General features: G+C 47.1%; 1 protein-coding gene across 10 annotated transcripts in view; it reads left to right on the top strand.

Annotated features, from left to right (window-relative positions):
• The window catches only part of ATP9B (ATPase phospholipid transporting 9B), a 254753-nt gene that overhangs the window by 42807 nt on the left and 192910 nt on the right, over nucleotides 1-19036 (top strand). For 8 of the 10 annotated variants that reach the window (XM_060611871.3, XM_060611868.3, XM_078435112.2 and 5 more), the window contains one exon: nucleotides 6335-6443. In XM_060611871.3, the coding sequence (XP_060467854.1) occupies nucleotides 6335-6443 (109 nt within the window). Of the gene's footprint in view, nucleotides 1-1257; nucleotides 1283-4174; nucleotides 4750-6334; nucleotides 6444-19036 lie in introns of those variants that run through there. The other 2 variants (XM_078435114.2, XM_078435113.2) reach the window with 2 other exon arrangements.

Consider the following 19036-nt stretch of genomic DNA (forward strand, 5'->3'; position numbering starts at 1 on the left):
GAAGTTTACGTCCGCCAACCTGACCTGTCCTGTCCTGTCAGCCGCAGGTGTTTGAAGCACTTGGCGTGTGGGAATTCACTTTCCCGTGCTCAGAGAAGTGCCCCGGTAGGCACCTGGCTCAGTGCTCCTAGAAGGGACGCTGAGCAGAGGCTCGGGGGCCCCGCGGAAGAGTGAAAAGCCCGCTTCTCCCGTTTGAGTTGCGCTTCATGCTTCCTCGGGACGCGCCGGCCGTTCCCCGCGCCCCTGTCCCCACGCCCCGGTGGACCTCCAGCTGGCCTGCTTAGGAATCCTCGCCCTGCCGTTCCCTGCCCCGGTGGCAGCCACGGTCGTGTGACACGTACAAGTCTGGTCAAGTGTGCCGACCGTGTGTGATCAGTGCCTCTGGTCGTGTGATCAGTCAGGACTTGTGAGTCTGCGCTTGCGCTCCTCGTGCACGTTTTAACCTCTGGTTTAGCAAAGGTCTTAAAAAGTTGACGTGTGCATCAGGCTCGCCTTCAGATCCCGGAAGCAGGCTTAGGTGGACTGGTTCTTTGATCCAAGCTCCCCTCAGAAACGTTTTTTGGAAACTGAAAATTCAGATACCACATAGAGAAGATCTTTTTTCTTAGTCGCGGCAAATTTACACTAAATCTGTATCCAGACCACATACTGTTTTTTGTTTTGTTTTAAAGTCAAGGAAGTATTCTTCAGTAGGATTCTCACAGCTCCTGAGTTCCTGCTGGTTCTCGAGCCGCCCGTTCACCCCGTCCTGGGGGGCCTGCCCCGGCGCGTGGCCTTCGTACGCACTCACGTCGCACCGCCTTTTCTCTGCTTGCCTTGTGAGGTTCCGTAAGGCAGAACCTTCTGAGGTTTCTTGCTCAGAAAAAGGGCTCGGCATCCCCAGGTCCCTTCCTGACAGAAACCCGCCAATCCAGCGTAAACCCGTCATCCGGCCGGTGGTTATAAAGTCTTCGGTCTCCCGCCCGCTAATTTTCAGCAGGAAATTTCTGATTTCCCTCTGTTCTCCAGCTAAAGGGTGTTTCTGAAAACAGTGATAGCTTCGTAATCGTTTTTGTCAGTTATTCCTGGCAATATTGTTTACTTCAGCTCTGATCTCCTTTCTGTTATATCTTGCCATATGACAGAAGAGTCAACTGAAAATAATTGATTTCATCATTACATTCTTGTGTCGGAATGAGGATTACCTTTCGTATCGTTCAGCCTTCGGAACAGCTCTTTGAGGGACAGCTGGTGTAACCAGAGTACCAAAACGGATCGCAGTGCTTCTGTCGGAATGAATGAGGTGGGATAGACCTGCCCATGCAGACGATTCTTAGAGGAAGTCTGGGTTGGTGATGCTACCTCTTCCATATAAGATGTGGTCCTGGAAGTTTGTTAACACGTAACCTCCAGGGTGACCAGGGCATTTGCAAGAGACTCTGACTTTCAGTATGATTCTCCAGTCCTTCCCTCTGTCCACTCCTTTCCTGAGTGTCTCTGTACTTCAGTGGTGTGGGTGGAGTACGGAAAGGAGAAAGCACATCCCTCACTGGGACTCCTATCGCATGCCGCCCAGGGACGACCGCTCTCGAAGTACTTGCGCTCCTTGTGCCTCAGTTTCCCTGTCTGAAGTATTGCTCATTAGGTTTTTGTGGCATTTAAAAGTTGACTCATTCAAAAAACATAGAAAAGTTTGGGCGCCTGGGGGCTCAGTCGGCTACGCGTCCGACTTCGGCTCAGGTCACGGTCTTATGGTTCGTGGGTTCGAGCCCCACGTCGGGCTCTGTGCTGACAGCTCAGAGCCTGGAGCCTGCTTTGGATTCTGTGTCTCCCTCTCTCTGTCCTTCCCCTACTCGTGCTCTCTCTCTGTCTGTCAAAAATAAATGAACATTCAAAAAAATTTTAAAAACCCCATAAAATAGTTTCTGGGGGCTCCTGGGTGGCTCAGTCAGCTAAGCATCTGACTTCTGCTCAGGTCATGATCTCATGGTTCATGGATTCGAGCTCCACATCAGGCTCTGTTCTGACGGTGTGGAGCCTGCTGGGGATTCTCTCTCTCCCCCTCTCTCTGCCCCTCCCCTGCTCGTGCTCGCGCTCTCTCTCTGTCCCTCAAAGTAAATAAATAAACTTAAAATAAAAAGCTTCTGGTATATAAGAATCCCTCAAGTTTAAACTGGTATTATATCAATAGAATTTTTTGTCTTTTTATAAAAATGCATATTATTTTGGCAGTTACTTTACATGACTCCTGGGTCGTCTGGCGAAGTAGGAAAAAAGAAGTCCACTTTATGAAACAAGATTTAATCATGGCCCGTGGACCGGCCACGTGAGACATTCCCGTCACCCGTTCTGATTAACAGGCTGACCTCAAATACTGTTGTGTCACTGAAGTACTGTCACCCCCTTGTGTCCAGTTTGGGTTTTCCAGTAGCGGTACCGTAGCTTCGGTCTCGGACGTGGTCGGTGCTGAGGTCGCGGGAAGGCCCGGCCCCTCCTGTGGGAAGACTTACCCATAACTTCCAAAGGCCGTCAGTCTGCAGTGACCCAGTTAAGACTCAGTAGATGTAAACTCTGCAGGTGGAGGTCCGTGGGTCGTAGACTCCAGTGCCTGTGAAGGAAACCCTGGCCTTAGCTGTGCCTTTCTTGGAATCTGCTTTATGTTCTGAGGCTGGCTTTTGGGGTTTTTCTCGGGATAGATAAGCCGGAGACGGACGTGGTGGCCCGGGAGTGGCCTCCACATCTGTTACGTGTTCGGGGAAACCTTAGGTTTGGAGCGTGGCTGCGAGCTGCTCGTGTGCACCAGCGGTCTTCAGGGCTCTGTTTCCTCCCAAGAGCGCTCACCTCCTGTTTTACAAGTTGGGACCCAACCCTCTGTCGCATCTTTTCTAATGTTACTGCTTTGAAGTAGAAACCTACTTTCACTTCTCGAGTTCTCGGAAGCACTGGGAACTCTTACGTTTTGTGGCTTAAAGTTCCTTGATGAATGGAGAATTCACTTTTGCTGTCTTTAAGCCATAGGTTTAAAGGGTGAAAGTTACATCCACCTGCACAGTTTAGATGACACACACATCTGGGACCTGCGCCTCACAGAGGAGAGGTGAAGGCGCCCTCTTCAGGTGGGGCTTGAGCAGAACACCTTCCGGGTGATGGCCATGCGCTCGCCTGACTGACCCTCTCCTTTAACGGTACCGTCTTCGGTGTGTAAGTAACGTGCTTGACGGCCATTCTCCTCTTACCTCTCGGGATGAGTCCGTCACAAACACAGTTTTACGGAATTCTACGTGGTGAACGTGAGTCCTAATGGTAAATACTCTCTATGTGAGAATGGCTCACGGAACTGTCTTTCCCGGATGGGTAGATGCGTGTTTTTCACGTTACTGACAATGAGTTGTGACTTAGAATTGGTGTATTTAAAGTGGTATTGTCTTCTCACCCGAGACTAACGGCATCTTTGAGTTAAGGAAATACGGTATTTCATCGTATGAGTGTACCAGGAATTTCTTATTTGTGGATATTTAGGTTATTTCCGGTTTTTTATATTTGATGCCGGGATCCTTGGTTTTTTGTTTGTTTTTTAGGATAACTTTCCAGACGTGGAACTGTTTGGTTAAAATGTGTATAAATTTTAAGGCTTTTGATAACACTAAATTTCTTTAAAGTATTTTTGGTATTTCCTGTTTTGGATTTTCATAGTTTTTTTTTTTTTTTTTGTCTTATATGTGCTAAAAGACATTTAGATGGAAAAGAAAGAGAAAAGCTGTCTCTGTTGACAAGTGGCATGACCTGGTGTGTAGGCAAATCTGGGGAGTACACACACAGACTTGCTGGGGCTGATAAAGGAGTTAGTGAGGCTATGGGGTATAAGATAGATACACAAAAAGCGCTTATATTTTTGTATACTAGCAGTGACCACCGGAAAATGAAATTAGTGTAGTAATTTCATTTATAAAAGCATCAGAAAGGAGAAATAGTAGATTTAGCTAAAATGCAAGATTTCATACTGAAAACTTAAAACGTTTTTGAAAAAATTAAAGATCTAAATAGATAGAAGTCATCCCATGTTCAAGAATTGAAAGACTTGATATTATTGTAACGATAGCACTCTCTGAATTGATCTGTAGATTCGGTACAATCCCTGTGAGAATCCCACGTAGCTTTTTTGGCAGAAATTGACAAACCGATCCTAAAATTCATATGGAAATACAAGAGACGCAGAGTAGCCAGTGCGACCTAGAAAGTAGATAAGTATTGGAGGACTCCTGCCTCCCATTCCAAACTTACTTTGAAGCTATAGTCATCAAGAAGGTGTGGTACCAGCTGAAGGATAGATCACGGGATACACGTCGAGTCCAGAAACAAACCTTGACACTTAGGACAACTTGATTTTTGGCAAGGGTGCTAAGACAGGTCGGTGGAGACAGAGCCAAAGAATGAATTTGGACCCTGCCTCCTGTCACACACAGAATGTAACCGAGAATGGGTTACAGACTTCAGTGGAAGAGCTGAACCCAGTAAGACTCCTGGAAGAAAACAGAGGTGTAGTTTTGGGATCTTGGACACTAAAAGCCCAGGTGACCAAAGAAACAATTTAAATTGGACATCATGAAAATTAAAAACTTTGGTGCATCAGAGGACGCTATCAAGAAAGTGAAACAATACAACCTGGAAAGTGTAACCTCACGCTTGTAAATCATGTATCTAACGAGGTATTTATACCCAGAATCACATGAAGAGCTCTTACAACTTCACGTGAAAAGACGAATGACACAGGTAAACAGAGGGTGTAGGATCTGAATAGCATTTATCCCAAGAGAACGTGTATATGGCCAGTAAGCTCATGTTAAATGGTGAAAGCAGTTTGGCAGTTCATGAAAATGCCAACCATACCGTGTCACCCAGAAGAGGCGCTATGGTTGCAGGGGGCTGGGAGCAGGGGAGATGGGAAAGGGGGGTGAGCTTTCTCTTTGGGGTGATGAAAGTCAGATGGTGCTGATGGTGGCACAACTCTGAATGCGCTGGGGACGGCCGTGTTTCAGTAAACACAAGGACCACGGGTTCCAGGGGCCCACGTGGTGTAGCCTGTCGGCGACACAAAAACAGCCCTGGGATAACAGGTTACTGTCCCCTAAGGGGAGTTGCCCGGCCTTGCCTTGGCCATTTTCACAGTAGACGGGGGGATGCTCATCAGTCAAATGAAGCCTACTGGACAGTGTGGTCCGAGAGAGGTTGACTTGAAGAGGAGCCATGCAACGTGTCAGAAAACACCCAAGTAGCCTTTGAAAATGACTCCAGCCACGTTAGCGGTGTAATAGATTTCACAATAGATTCCAAGTACATAGGTTTTCTGTAGGGGCGCCCGGGTGGCTCAGTTGGTTAAGCATCTGGCTCTTGACTTCGGCTCACGTCGTGACCTCACAGTTTGTGAGTTCGAGCCCCACGTTGGGCTCTGCGCTGACGGCACGGAGCCTGCTTGAGCTTCTCCCTCTCTCTCTGCACCTCCCCCACTCCCGTGCTCTCTATTTCTCTCAAAATAAATAAATACACTTTGAAAAAAGTTTTATTTAGATAGCATCAAGTTAATCTGTCCGGGGTTTTACTTAAAAAGTGAGGAAGTAGGGGCGCCTGGGTGGCTCAGTCGGTTAAACGTCCGACTCTTGATTTCGGCTCAGGTCAGGATCTTACGGTTTGTGGGTTCGAGTCCCACATCCGGCTCTGCGCTGGTAGTGTGGAGTCTTTCTGGGGTCCTCTCTCTCTCCCTCTTTCTGCCCCTCCCCTGCTCATGCTGTCTTTCTCTCTCTCCCTCCCCCCCAAAATAAAAAAAAAAAAAAATAAGTTTAAATAAAAATATTTTAAAAGAAAAGTGAAAAAAAGCGTGGTGGCTGTGCCTGTGCCCCACGTGTGTCTGTAGACGCTGCCACGGGGAGAAACTTGTCGTGCTGGGATAGCTTCCTGTTGCTACACATCTCATTCTACCAGAAAGAGAAGTATAGGAAATGTGTGATTTTGATGTCAGTCTTTGTTAATTTAAACTTGAATGCTCGCATGTTCTAAATATAATTCATGGGGTTTTGAAGGTTGTTGGTTTCCTTATTTTTAGGTTACTGAGTCCTTTCTGATGTTTGGCTTGAAATACAAGCTATGATACGAATTTAAAAAAAAATTTTGGCTGATAGAATCATAAATCTTATATATTATATTTTTTTAGTGGTGTTTCATTGTTCCTTTTGGTCTTTGTTTTCATTTATGTTTTAGAAGTAACAAATTGGCGGGTGGGGGGTGGGGAGTAAAACTTTGTTACTGTTTTGTTATTTAAAATCCAGTTTTCTCAAATACCTGATTTTATTTTGTCTCATAGGGATTCGTTTTGGCTGTTACCATCATGAGGGAAGCAATTGATGAATTTCGGCGTTTTCAGCGAGACAAGGAAGTAAATTCACAGCTATACAGCAAGCTCACAGTAAGAGGTCAGCAAGACACTTTTGATTTAGTTTATCGTTTGCTTAATGTAGCCATCACGTCAGAGTTAACATAAATGAAAGAAAACGTCATAATTCTGTTACCGAAAATAGTATTATGAAATTACATATGGTATCTAATTAATTTTCTTACGATAATGTAATGCCTACAAATTCAAGGTAGATTTTTTATTCATTCTCCAGATGCTGGGATGTGTGTGTATGAGTATAAACATGTACACACTTAAACACACATGCGCACATGCACACCGAGAAATGGTCGTGTGGTGCGCTCTGTCTCGGTTTGTATATGAGGCGTGTGCACGTAGACACGTGTGATACCCAGCTGGTGCAGGACATTTTCTGTGAAGCCCTGTATCACCTTACCTGCCGTCTCTGTTTGTGTTATATTTTCAACACAGTCGTAGGGTTAGACGGTTAGTACCAGGGCCTTAAACTGTTTAAGTGCAAGGTCTCGGAGCACCTACAGTTCATGTCATGATCCAAAGTGGGACCACTTTATGCCCATTTCTCCTTAACTTCGTTCAGGGCTTTTAACCCTTGCTTAATTTATGTTTTTAAAGAGTTTGTTTATTTGGTCTCTCAGTCTCAGTGGAAAAGAAGCGATGTATTGGGAAGAGTGTGGGGAAAGCATTTGTGGGTGGGCATTACGCCCGTCAAAAAGTGACAGTGACACCATGACAGTGATCGCATCAATGGGGGACAATGAAGGAAGGCACCGAAAAACTAAACACGTATTCATAATAACTTCAAAGCCTGTTTCAAAGTTGAGGTTTAGAGTGGAGTTTGTACCTTTTGATTACATAGGGACATTTGTACATTGAATTATTTATTTGAAATAATTCTCCAAAAAAATATTTTTATAGCTTATTTGGACAGATCTCACGTAACGTAAAGTTTATCCGTTTAAAGTGTACAGTTCAGTGGTTTGGGTCTGTTCACAGAGTTATGGAAGCATTACTGCCGTCTGCTTTTGGAACGGTCTTGACGTTCTAGAAAGAAACTCTGAATATGTTAGCCGTCATCCCATTCTTGCCCCTCCTGCCCCTCCTCCAGCCCCGGGTCCGTCCCCCGGTCTGCTTTCTGTCTCCATGGGTCTGCCCCCGAGGAGCAGGTGTCCGGAAGCCTGCAGCGTGTGGGCTGGTGTCACAGGCCTCTTTCCCCGGCGTCCTGTGGTCACGGGTCATCAGTTCATCGCTGGCGTGGCGCCTGGCAGCGCTCTTTTTCTTTTCGTTGCCCAGGGCTCCTCCTCTCTGTGGCGTGCCGTGTTTGCTTCCCATTCAGTAGTGGGTGGACATTTGCGTTGTTTCCACTTGAGGCGACTGTAAAGAAAGCCGCCGCAAATGTCTGCGTGCGGTTTTTCTGTACGAACGTGATGTTACTTCTTCTGCGAGCATACCTGCCACGAGTGAAATTGCTGGATTGTATGGTAAGCACGTTCTTGAGAAACTGCAAACTCCTCTTCTGATTGGCCTTACCGGTTTGCTGTCTCACCAGCAGCGTGTGAGTGGTCCCGTCTCTCTGCGTCTTCACCGGCACCTGTTAGCGTCTGTCTTTTTGTTGCAGCCGTCCTGTTGGGCGTGAAGTGGTAGCTCGTTGTGGTTTGGACTTGTGTTTCTCTGATGACTCATGACGTTGAGCGTCTTTTTCATCTGCTTATTGGGCGTTTGTATGTCTCCTTTGGAGACGTGTTTTTTCAGATTCTTTGCTTACTGTTGGAACTGGGTTCTTTTTTTGTATTTATTGAGTTGGAAAAACTCTATATATTCTGGATTTAAGTCCCTTGTCATTCTGTGATTTGGGCATATTTTGTCTCATTCGGTGGCTTGTGTTTTTTTCCTTTTCTTTGTGTCTTCTGACGCACAACAGTTTTCATGTTGATGAAGTCCTGCTCATCTGTGTTTTCTTTTATTGCTTATGCCATTGTGATGTACCTAAGGAACAGTTTGTCAACCCAGGGTTGCAAAGATTTACTTCTATATCTTCTTCCAGGGGTTTTATGCTTTTAGCTCTGACGCTCAGATGTGTGATCCGTTTTCATTCTGTAGTTTGTGTGGGTGTATGACATGGGTCCACATTCCTTTGTGTGTGAGTATCCAGTTGTCCCAGTACCATTTTTGAAAAGACTATACTCTTGCGATTAAATTGAACGGTTAACTAGTGAAGAGTTTTGATGTATGAAGTAATGGCATGGTGGAGGAAAGGTGTGTTGTAGAGAAGAGGTGAAGTTTTGGAAAAAAGGAATCCCCAGAGTGGCCAGGTAAATTAGGTGTACCTTTGATGTGTCTTTTTTGGAATATAGCATAGGTCCTGGCTTAGTTTTTAAATTGTTTTCGTTGTGATATTTGGAATGAGCAGAGATTCGTTTCCGTGTATTAATTGTATCATTCAAAACTAAATGGCATGATGCTATCTGTGAACCATCAGTCGGCAGTCCTGCCTGCCCTCCTGAGCGTAGAAGCAGTGAAGGGTCGAGCACTTGCCTCAGAGAGAGCAGCCCACATTCTCAGTTTGGGACTCCAGGCCTTGGCTCTGAAGGTAGTGGAGCGGCACGCACTTGCGAGAATTGTGTCTGTCCAGCCTGGCAGGGCCACTTGAAGGACCGACTCAAGACGGTTGTCTCTCTTCCTCTGATTGGATGTGACTCAGGGCAGAAGAGCCAAAAAAACAGTCGGCATTTCGGAAGCCTGTGTCAGCAGCAGTGGCTGGGGGGCGACAGGTGATAGTTGACACACCGAAGAGAGTGTCGAGTGCCCGCTAGAAGGAGCTGGAGACAGGATTCTTTGGAAAATTGGGGCCTTCAGAAGTGCGTGTGTTGACAGGAGAGTTTTGAAAGCCACATCCAAGGCCGGCACTGAATCATGCTCAGAAAAGACCCCAAGAAAGTGTTTTGCCTCTAGCCAGTCTCTAGGCTCACTGCAACCAGAGGTGAGGTCTCAGGCAGAGTTGTAGACAGCTTGCCGAGTGCCGGGTGCCCCGGGACAGCCGGCCTGCCAAGGCTGGGAGAGGCTGTTTGCTCCTTCCCTCCCTTCCTCCCTCCCTCTCTCCCTCCCTCCCTCCCTCCCTCCCTCTCTTCCTCCCTCCCTCCTTCCCTCTCTCCCTCCCTCCCTCTCTCCCTCCCTCCCTCTCTCCCTCCCTCCCTCTCTCCCTCCCTCCTTGCCTCCCTCCTTGCCTCCCTCCCTCCCTTCCTCTCTCCCTCCCTCTCTCCCTCCCTCTCTCCCTCCCTCCTTCCCTCTCTCCCTCCCTCCCTCCCTCCCTCTCTCCCTCCCTCCCTCCCTCCTTCCCTCCCTCTCTCTCTCCCTCCCTCCTTCCCTCTCTCCCTCCCTCCCTTCCTCTCTCCCTCTCTCCCTCCCTCCTTCCCTCCCTCCCTCCCTCCCTCCCTCCCTTCCTCCCTCCTTCCCTCTCTCCCTCCCTCCCTTCCTCTCTCCCTCTCTCCCTCCCTCCTTCCCTCCCTCCCTCCCTCCCTTCCTCCCTCCCTCCCTCCCTCCCTTCCTCCCTCCCTTCCTCCCTCCTTCCCTCTCTCCCTCCCTCCCTTCCTCTCTCCCTCTCTCCCTCCCTCCTTCCCTCCCTCCCTCCCTCCCTCCCTCCCTTCCTCCCTCCTTCCCTCTCTCCCTCCCTCCCTTCCTCTCTCCCTCTCTCCCTCCCTCCTTCCCTCCCTCCCTCCCTCCCTCCCTCCCTTCCTCCCTCCTTCCCTCTCTCCCTCCCTCCCTTCCTCTCTCCCTCTCTCCCTCCCTCCTTCCCTCCCTCCCTCCCTCCCTTCCTCCCTCCCTTCCTCCCTCCTTCCCTCTCTCCCTCCCTCCCTTCCTCTCTCCCTCTCTCCCTCCCTCCTTCCCTCCCTCCCTCCCTCCCTTCCTCCTTCCCTCCCTCTCTCCCTCCCTCCCTCCATCCCTCCCTCCCTCTCTCCCTCCCTCCTTCCGTCCCTCCCTCCCTCTCTCCCTCCCTCCCTCCGTTCCTCCCTCTCTCCCTCCCTCCCTCCGTTCCTCCCTCTCTCCCTCCCTCCTTCCCTCCCTCCCTCCCTCCTTCCCTCTCTCCCTCCCTTCCTCTCTACCTCCCTCCCTCTGTCTCCTGTCCTTCACCCTTCCTCCCTTTCTTCCTCCTCCTCTCATTCCTTCTTCCCTCCATCATCCCTCCTTTTCTTTCTTAATCTCACCCCCTCCCCTTGCAGGGAAATCTTTTTCAAAACACTGACTGAAAGACTTCACAGACCACACATGACAAGGAATACACACTTTACAAAACGATTCTAGAAAAGTCACTAGACGTGCACGGCTACAGCATATACTGGCAACAAAAGAAACCCAGAAGAGGAGGACGTGACTGATTTCCCGAATTACCAGATTATAATAGTCAAAATGTACAGGTTTCCACAGGAAATTATGAAGCATGCAGAGAAACCATGTAGCCCAGTCATAGAAGAAAGGAACAGAAGCTCTCCCTGAGGAGGCCCAGATTCTGGACTTACTGGACAAAAGTCTAACTCACCTGCCATAAGTATGCTCACGGAGCTAAAGGAGACAACTGAAAAATGTTAAGAGACATCAGGAGAACAATGTACTGTATTAAACAGAAGATCGGTAAAGGTATAGAAATGATCAAAAGGAAGCCAAGAGAAATTCTGGTGCCAAAAATTATAATAAATTGCAAGAAGAACTCACTCGAGAGTTTCAGTGGCAAATTTAAGTGTCCGGGAGAAAGAATCCCTGACCCTGAACCTAGATCACGTGAGATGATCCATTCTGAGACGTGGAAAGAAGAACGAGGAAAGTTAAGTAGGGACTTGGGGGCAGCACTAAATGCGCTAATGTGCGTGCAGTGGGAGTCGTGGGAGTCGTAGAGGGAGAGGGCGGAGAGAAAGTTTGAAGGAATAATGGCCGTAAACTTCCCAGATTTGTTAAGAGACATGAATCTACACGTTCAGGAAATTCCGTGAATCCCTCGAAGGACGAACACAGAGAATCCACACCCGTTGTGTGTGAGACGTTGTAATCAGTTCAAACCCAAGGACAAAGAGAATGTTCTGAAAGCAGCAAGGGAGAGACAGCTTGTCACACACAAGGCCTCTCGAGTAAGAGCCTGTGGAGGACAGGAGGTGGATGACGTTTTTAAAATGACAAAAGAAAAAACTGCCAACCAAGAATTGTGTGCCCCATTCACGAGTGAAGGAGAAATTCGGATGTTCCCAAATGCCCGTAGAATTGAAAACAGGCGCTCGAGCAAATACACATGCAGCCACGTTCATGCAGCGCCCTTTATGATCGCCAGTGGGGGAGAACAACCCGAATGTCCATCGGCGCGTGAGTGGATAAGCAAATTGTGCCGTTTTCTCACGTTGGAGTATTATTCAACCGTAAAAATTAATACTGATACAACATGAGGGAACCTCGAAAAAGCCGTGTGAGAGAAATCAGACACAAAAGGTCACGGACTGTACGACGTCATCTACGTGAAGTATGGGAACAGGTAGATTACTGGAACTGAAGGCAGGTTGTGGGGGGCACTGCTTAGTGGGTCGACGCATCCTTTTGTGGTGAGGAAAATGTATTTGAACCTGATAGAGTGGGTCGCAAAACACCGTGAATATACCCCGTGCCGTTGTAGTACTCGCTTACGATGGCTGATTTTATGTTATGTCACTGTCACCTAAAAATAGTAAAAGCTGTTGACGAAGGCATACTAATAATTAGGTCTTTTACACTTCTATGATACTCGAACTCAGAAGATCTTAAAAATAATTGTCAGTGGGTTTATTTCAAATACAAACGGAGATTTACCTTTTTACACCAAATTGACGACCGTTGGTCCCGTTTGAAAGGACGTTTTACTCGTAGATGGTAACGGTGTGGCTATCTCTGACTTCCTCCTCTGTGATCTGTGTCAGGTGACTTGCTCATTGGCATAACTGCCACCCTAGGTAGGTTGGTGTTCTCTCCACCTTACAGGGGAGGGGCCTGAGGCCCCCGAGTCCCTGCAGCTTCGCTGGAGCGGCTGTGTGAGCCCAGCCCCCTCTGACTTCATGTGGCTGTTCTGTGCGTTGTACGTTGCTCTGTGGCTCGTTATTCTGACGCAGATGATTGACGAGTAAAATCTAGAATGTGAAAAATGCACGTAAAAATGTAAAAAATGCTCCTTGGCTAGTCTGAAACTTGTTTTCTTGGGAAGAATAGTCTTTGCTCATCTCCTTAATTTGTAGCATTTCATAGGTTATCTGTTCTTTGAGTGGCATTGATGGCTCCTTCCTTATGTGACTTAACTGCGGTTTGTCTTATCGTATTTATCGTATTTACAGTATTTGAATTTTGTATTTGGAGTTCTTACACACATTCTTGTAGAAATACTCTGGGAAGATGTTCCCTGCTCTATTTTTTCTTTTCAAAAGGAAAGCCACGACCACTTTTAAGTATGCTCGGGTCTTGAGGGTGCTTTGTTAGAAGCAGAGAGTATTTTAACTGGTGCACGAGCTCAGTCGACACCGGGTGATCTTTAGCCAACTGCACACTTTGCTGCTTGAGAGGCTGTCTTGTCACGTGGGAATTTTCCACGTCTGCTCCTGCTCCGTTCTTTGCTTTCTCCTTGTTTGTGACCTGCTTTATGATTCATGGTTCTCTCCTAATGGGTAGCGTCCGTCGGAGTTAAGGAGGAGAAAATGAAATTGTTGGCAGCTTTTCAGAAATCCCTGATGAGGAATTTGAATTGTGGGGTCATTCTGCTTTTGGTTTCTTGGGATCAATGCTTTTTTTTTTTTTAACCTTTGCTCCAGAGAGGTGTATGAATTGCATCCTGGGCTATAATCATTCTGCTGGCTGGTTCACGATTCAGTTCCAGATACTTAGTACTCCCTATGGTCGGCACTGTGATCCCCCCCGGGGATTCAAACACGAGTGAGTCCTGGACTGTGGTTTTGGAAGAGCTCCTGTAGTATTCTAGCAGATAGGATAAGCTCAGAGGTTTTTGTTTACTTGCTTTTGTTTTAATCAACCATCAAATCTCACTAGGACTGTATCATGTCACCCACTATTAATGTGTATTCTAGATGCCCACCTCAAGGTAATGTGGGGCTTTAGAAATGATCTGGAATTAATTCTGGGCTGTGGCTTCTCTTTACACTCGGTGATGACTGATTTCCACTGGCTCTTATCTGTTTCTTGTAATGGTTATGGCATTCTGTGGTTCAACGTGTTAGACACATGAAAGAGAGAAGAAAGTCTGTTGTCTTTGAACTTGTGTACATTGTGTGCGTGTGTAGTTGTCAGAGAGAACGCTCACATATTTAGGTGTTTCTTGTGTTCCAGTTTCCTTGCCAGAAAGGAACTTGACCCGCTGAGACAATGTTCTTTCTTCCTGTGTATTTTAGCATCTTTGATTCTTTCTGTCAACACTGTTGTCACATACTTGTTAAAATTCTTACTGTTATTTTTACATAAAAAATCATGAAATACCTATTAAAATTTTATCATCCTTTAGTGAAATTTACTGTTTGTGAGTAATGTTTTCTTGAAAGATCTCTTTTTAAAAATCCCTCTTTAGTGCATTTTACACACTGTCTGTGGGCAGTGCACACTTCCCCAGGCATGTCCTAACATGTAACTGGTTTCTTGGGTTACTGCATCTTCCGCTTGGCAAGAAGGAGTCCCTTTTGTGACAGTCATGTCTTCAGATAGTTGGGTTTCTTTTAAATAGTATTCTCAAATGTTGGCTAAATTTTCCCATCAGAAATTGCTTAGGAGCTGATGAACTCAGAAGTCATCGGAGTGGGTTTCTGCAGCTGCTGCTCAGAGAGGCATCGGTGTCTTTCCTTCTTATTCACGTGGCATCCCTCGTTCGTCCACTTCTGTGATGGTGCAGATCAAGTAGAACAGTGCGTCTTTTCTCATGAGGTCAGGGCCTGCTCGGTGCTTCCCGTTCATCTTGGGTGGTCTTCAACATCTGTGGGCTGAGCAGCATTTGGGAAGTATCCGTTCAAGAATGTTCTGGAGGGGCGCCTGGGTGGCTCAGTCGGTTGAGCGGCCGACTTCAGCTCAGGTCATGATCTCGCGGTCCGTGAGTTCGAGCCCCGTGTCGGGCTCTGTGCTGACAGCTCAGAGCCTGGAGCCTGTTACAGATTCTGTGTCTCCCTCTCTCTGACCCTCCCCCGTTCATGCTCTGTCTCTCTCTGTCTCAAAAATAAATAAACGTTAAAAAAACTTAAAAAAAAAAAAAAAAAGAATGTTCTGGATTGTCTAGTAGCGGCTCTCGATCTGTCAGATCTGTATGGTAGATCTCCATCAGTCGGTCGTCGTAGGTTGTCGTAGGTTGTTGTAGGTCGACACCGATCAGCAGCTGAGATTCATGATCTCATCTCCGTCCTCTGTGGCTGCACGCGGTGGACGCGGGTCCTCCCGGGTGGGACAGATACACAGGAGCAGATTCATAGCTTCGGGACCGGCTGTGCGTGACCCGTCGTGCTTTCTCAGCTCATCCTGGGAGGATCTGTGTGAATTCATTTCTTTGTGGCCTTGGTGCGCCACGTGTCTTTTATCGCGTTGTTTGGAGATTGGGGCCCGGAATACGTGAAAGTAACAAGAAACGCCGGCTGACACCACGTACCTTGGCACAGGTGGAGACGTGTGGCGGTGTGTGTGTCGCCAGCACCCCGCCCCCTCCCTCTGGTAGCTGCTGTTACTGTGCTGGTCGCTGTGCTGCCGGGTCCTCTGCTCTGTGTTCGTGCGGCTGTTTTCCCTGAAGGTTCCGAGGTTGTTGGCACCTGGCAGGATCTCAGACGATGGATGACTTAAGTAAATGAGGGGTTTGCAGATCAAATATGACAGCCCTAGGCCTGCCTGCGCTCCAGTGTGGCCGCTCGCGCCTCCCCCAGCATCCTTGCTCGTGTCAGGTACAGCACTGGGTTTAACTTGCTGCCTTGACTGGTGAAAAATACTCTCCTTGTGATTTGCTTGCTGCTGACCTTTTCACATTTCCTTGTTTCTCGTGATCTTTTATACGAGTTTACTCGTCTTTCTTCATACGTCCATTTCTACCTTTTCAGAATTTCTCTAAGAGAAGCTTATCACATGACAAATATTTTTATCTTGTTTGACTCATTTTTTATCTTTTTCTTTAAAATTTGTTTTACTGTTTATTTATTTTTGAGAGAGAGAGATAGAGAGAGAGAGGGAGGGAGGGAGACAGAGCTTGAGTGGGGGAGGGGCAGAGAGAGAGGGAGACACGGAATCCGAAGCTGGCTCCAGGCTCTGAGCTGTCAGCACAGAGCCTGAAACAGGGCTCGAACACACAAACAGTGAGATCACAACCTGAGCTGAAGTCGCATGCTTACCAGACTGAGCCACCCAGGCGCCCCTATCTTTTTCTTTTAGATGTAGATAAGTTTATAATTTTTATGTATGCAAACCTTCTGTTTTCCTTTGTGGTTTTTACTTTAATCCTAGAAAGGCTGTTTAACCCTAGTGTGAATATCTTAATTTCCCTACAGTAGTATTTCTGTGTTTTCATTTTTCATAGCTGATGTTTCCCTCCATTTGCAATTTTACATTTCAGGTGTCTATTCCATGGAGAAGGGAACCTGTCTTTTTTTACCGCAAATGGTTAGTTAGTTCCTTTAAAACTAGTTTTTAATGTTATTAAAGTTCTTTTTCCAGAGGCACCTGGGTTGCTCAGTTGGTTAAACGTCTGACCCTTGATTTCAGGTCAGGTCATGATCTCAGGGTTCATGAGTTCAGGGTGACATCATGGAGCCTGTTTGGGATTTTCTCTTTCCGTCTCTCTGTGCCCCGCCCCCTCCCCCCCCCCCCCCCCCCGATCAGTATGCTTTCAAAATAAACTTAAAAAAAAAAAAAAAACAAACCTAAAAAATAAAAAAAACTAAAAGGGCACCTGGGTTATTCAGTCAGTTAGGCATCCAGCTTCAGCTCAGGTTGTGATCTCATGGTTTGTGGGATCGAGCCCCACGTCAGGTTCTATGCTGGCAATGTGATGTGGAGCCTGCTTGGAATTCTCTCTCTCTCCCTTACTCTGCCCCTCCCCTTTTCTCTCTCTCAAAATAAATAAATAAATACACTTAAAAAAAAATAAAGTTTCTTTTTCAGGCCTTTGAGAAATGTGTCAGATTTCTTTGGGCCCCATTCTTTGCCTTGAGTTCTCCAGATTCATCCAGATCTCCGTGCCGGCTCCATTCCAGTTTTAAATAATGTTCCTTTTCGGCATGTTCCAGCGTCTTAGAAACTTTCCCTCCCTCCCTCAGTTATTTTTCTTTTTTCATTATTTGGAGATTTTCTTCTCGTGAATTAGACCAGTGGCATCGAACCCTCATGAACAGGCTCGTGGTTGCTCACTATCCTCACCCGTGGTTTCTTCTCTCTTGTACCAAGGGCCCGATGTTAGTCTTCACGCTGCGAGTGTTTGTGCAGCAAGAAACTGTCGTGGGATGAGCGAAAATCTAGAGGAAATGAGAGACTAGGGACGATTTTGAGCCATATTTAGTTCATCTCCCTTTTAGCGGTAACATAACCATACAGAATCGCGGGGCATTGGGATTTTTGTACATTTGCAGGCGCCTGCTTTCTCGTCAGGTTTCTGGTTTTCGTGATTGAGAGTCTTAGAACTTGTTAATTATGAACCGTTCGTGTTAACAGTACTTTGTATTTTAACATTTGGTAGAGGTGTAGAAAGTCTTTCTAACCACAGAAAACAGAGGTTGGAAATTTCTCTTAGGCAGACACCAGCAGGCTTAACCAAGACTTTGAAGTATCTTGTCTATAGTAAGACCACATAATTTTCATTTGTATTTGTTGCTTGATAAAATATTTAAGAGTGAGGTACTTAGTAAGTGTTTTAAACCCGTGTACTTTCCTACAAAATCTTTATTTAGTGAAGGTGGTCATTTACTGTTGATACTTATTTCTGCCTTTGCTGCAGCAAAACGTGTACGTGGTTGGCTGCAAGTCTGTCTGCATGGTCTCTTCTGGCAATTTTGGGCTCTTCATTGGTATTTGGATGGTAGACTGTTTCAGATAGTGAGACCGTGTTAGAAGGGAAGGGGTCCGGTGAATAACACTCAGTGTTTCATCTGTTTCTTACCACGATATTTCATTATTTCCATATTCTTTCTAAAGCTATCTCACACTTTGTTTCCTGATAGAATAAGAAAACAAATGTGTGTTTAACTTGAGCATCTTACTTTTTTTTTGATTCCGCCACTCTTTCTCTTTTCTCTCCAGCTGCTTTCGGGGGGTGGGGGTTTCCAGTACCCTCCCCCCATCTCCCTCCTCTCTTCGCGAGCTCTCTGCCCTCCACGGCTCCTCTCTCCCCCAGTTGCTCTCTCCGCACCACGTACCTGCCGAGTTCTGTGGTTCAGGTTGTGCAAATTGTGTTAATCCTCAGATCGGTTTTCTAGGCGTGCGGGATGGCTTGGTGTTGATCTGGCTGCATTTCAGGGACGAGAGATGCACAAAAGAACTTCCATGGTGCTGCGCCATCTTGACCCCTCCCCCGTTTTGTTTTTAATTGCTAAAGAATGTCTTTTAAAACTACTTCGATTATTGCTGGTGAAAGTGTAAGAGTAAAAATTGGTTACCTTCCGCAAGATGCTCTCTAACCCTTACCCCCAGACAGCAGCATTTCCTTTTTTTTCTTTAATTTCCTAGGCTGTAGTCAATACAGGTCCTATGTGGATGTATTTTATCTCCTGGGCTTTAGGTAAGGTTCCTGCGGGTCGGGCGTGGCCCATTTTGTTCCTACGTTTGTCCTCAGCCTGTGTCGCGGGAAGGATAGCTCCTGCCCTTGCACATCCGGGTCCTCCATGTCTGTGCCCCACCCACCTTCAGCGGGAGTCCCCGGGCCTCCCAGCCTGAGCAGGGCCCTGGCTTGTGTGCTCTGGGACTGGCTTCACGGGGCCTTCGTCCGCGTTTCCCTCACTGACCTAGGACAGCCTCCGATGGCGCCGACGCCCTTCATCACCTTGGGACTCTGTACATCGGTGCCTCAGGCTTCCACCTGCCGATGCCCCCAGCTGAGCCTTCTTGATTCCCCTGAGAAGAGCCTGGCCCTTCTCCGGGGCGCCTCGCCCTCTGCAGTCCCTGGCCCGTGGTGGTGGTTTTTCAACCGGGGCCTGGAGGCCACTTGTCCTGGAGCGAGCCGGGCACCCTTTCTGTCTTTCTGGCTTCCTCCCTTTTACACCTGAGTCCAGCTGTTTGTCAGCTGCCGATTCCGTGGCCTTAACGCTTTTGCACTGTTCGTGGCCCCTGTAATGTTCTAGTTGATGAAGTCTGATTCACCAGTTTTTTCTTTTATGATTGTGCTTTTGGTGCCCTAAGAACTCTTGGCCTAACTCAGGTTCACAGAGATTTTCTGTTAAGTTTCTCCTGTGTTTCTTCTTCTAGAGGGATTTGCACTGTGTATATCTATTTTGAGTAAACCTTTGTACTGGTACCAGTAAGGGCTGTGTTTGTATGTGGATCTCCAAATGTTTCCCGCACCGTTGATTGAAAAGGTGATCTTTGTCTCACTGCAGTGCCGTATACTTTGGTCAGAAATCAGTTGTCTCTTATGTGTGGCTTTATTTCTGGACTCTCTCTTCCACTCCACCCATC

The sequence above is a fragment of the Panthera onca genome, chromosome D3, assembly GCF_046562875.1.
Source record: "Panthera onca isolate mPanOnc1 chromosome D3, mPanOnc1 haplotype 2, whole genome shotgun sequence".
Classification (NCBI taxonomy): domain Eukaryota; kingdom Metazoa; phylum Chordata; class Mammalia; order Carnivora; family Felidae; genus Panthera; species Panthera onca.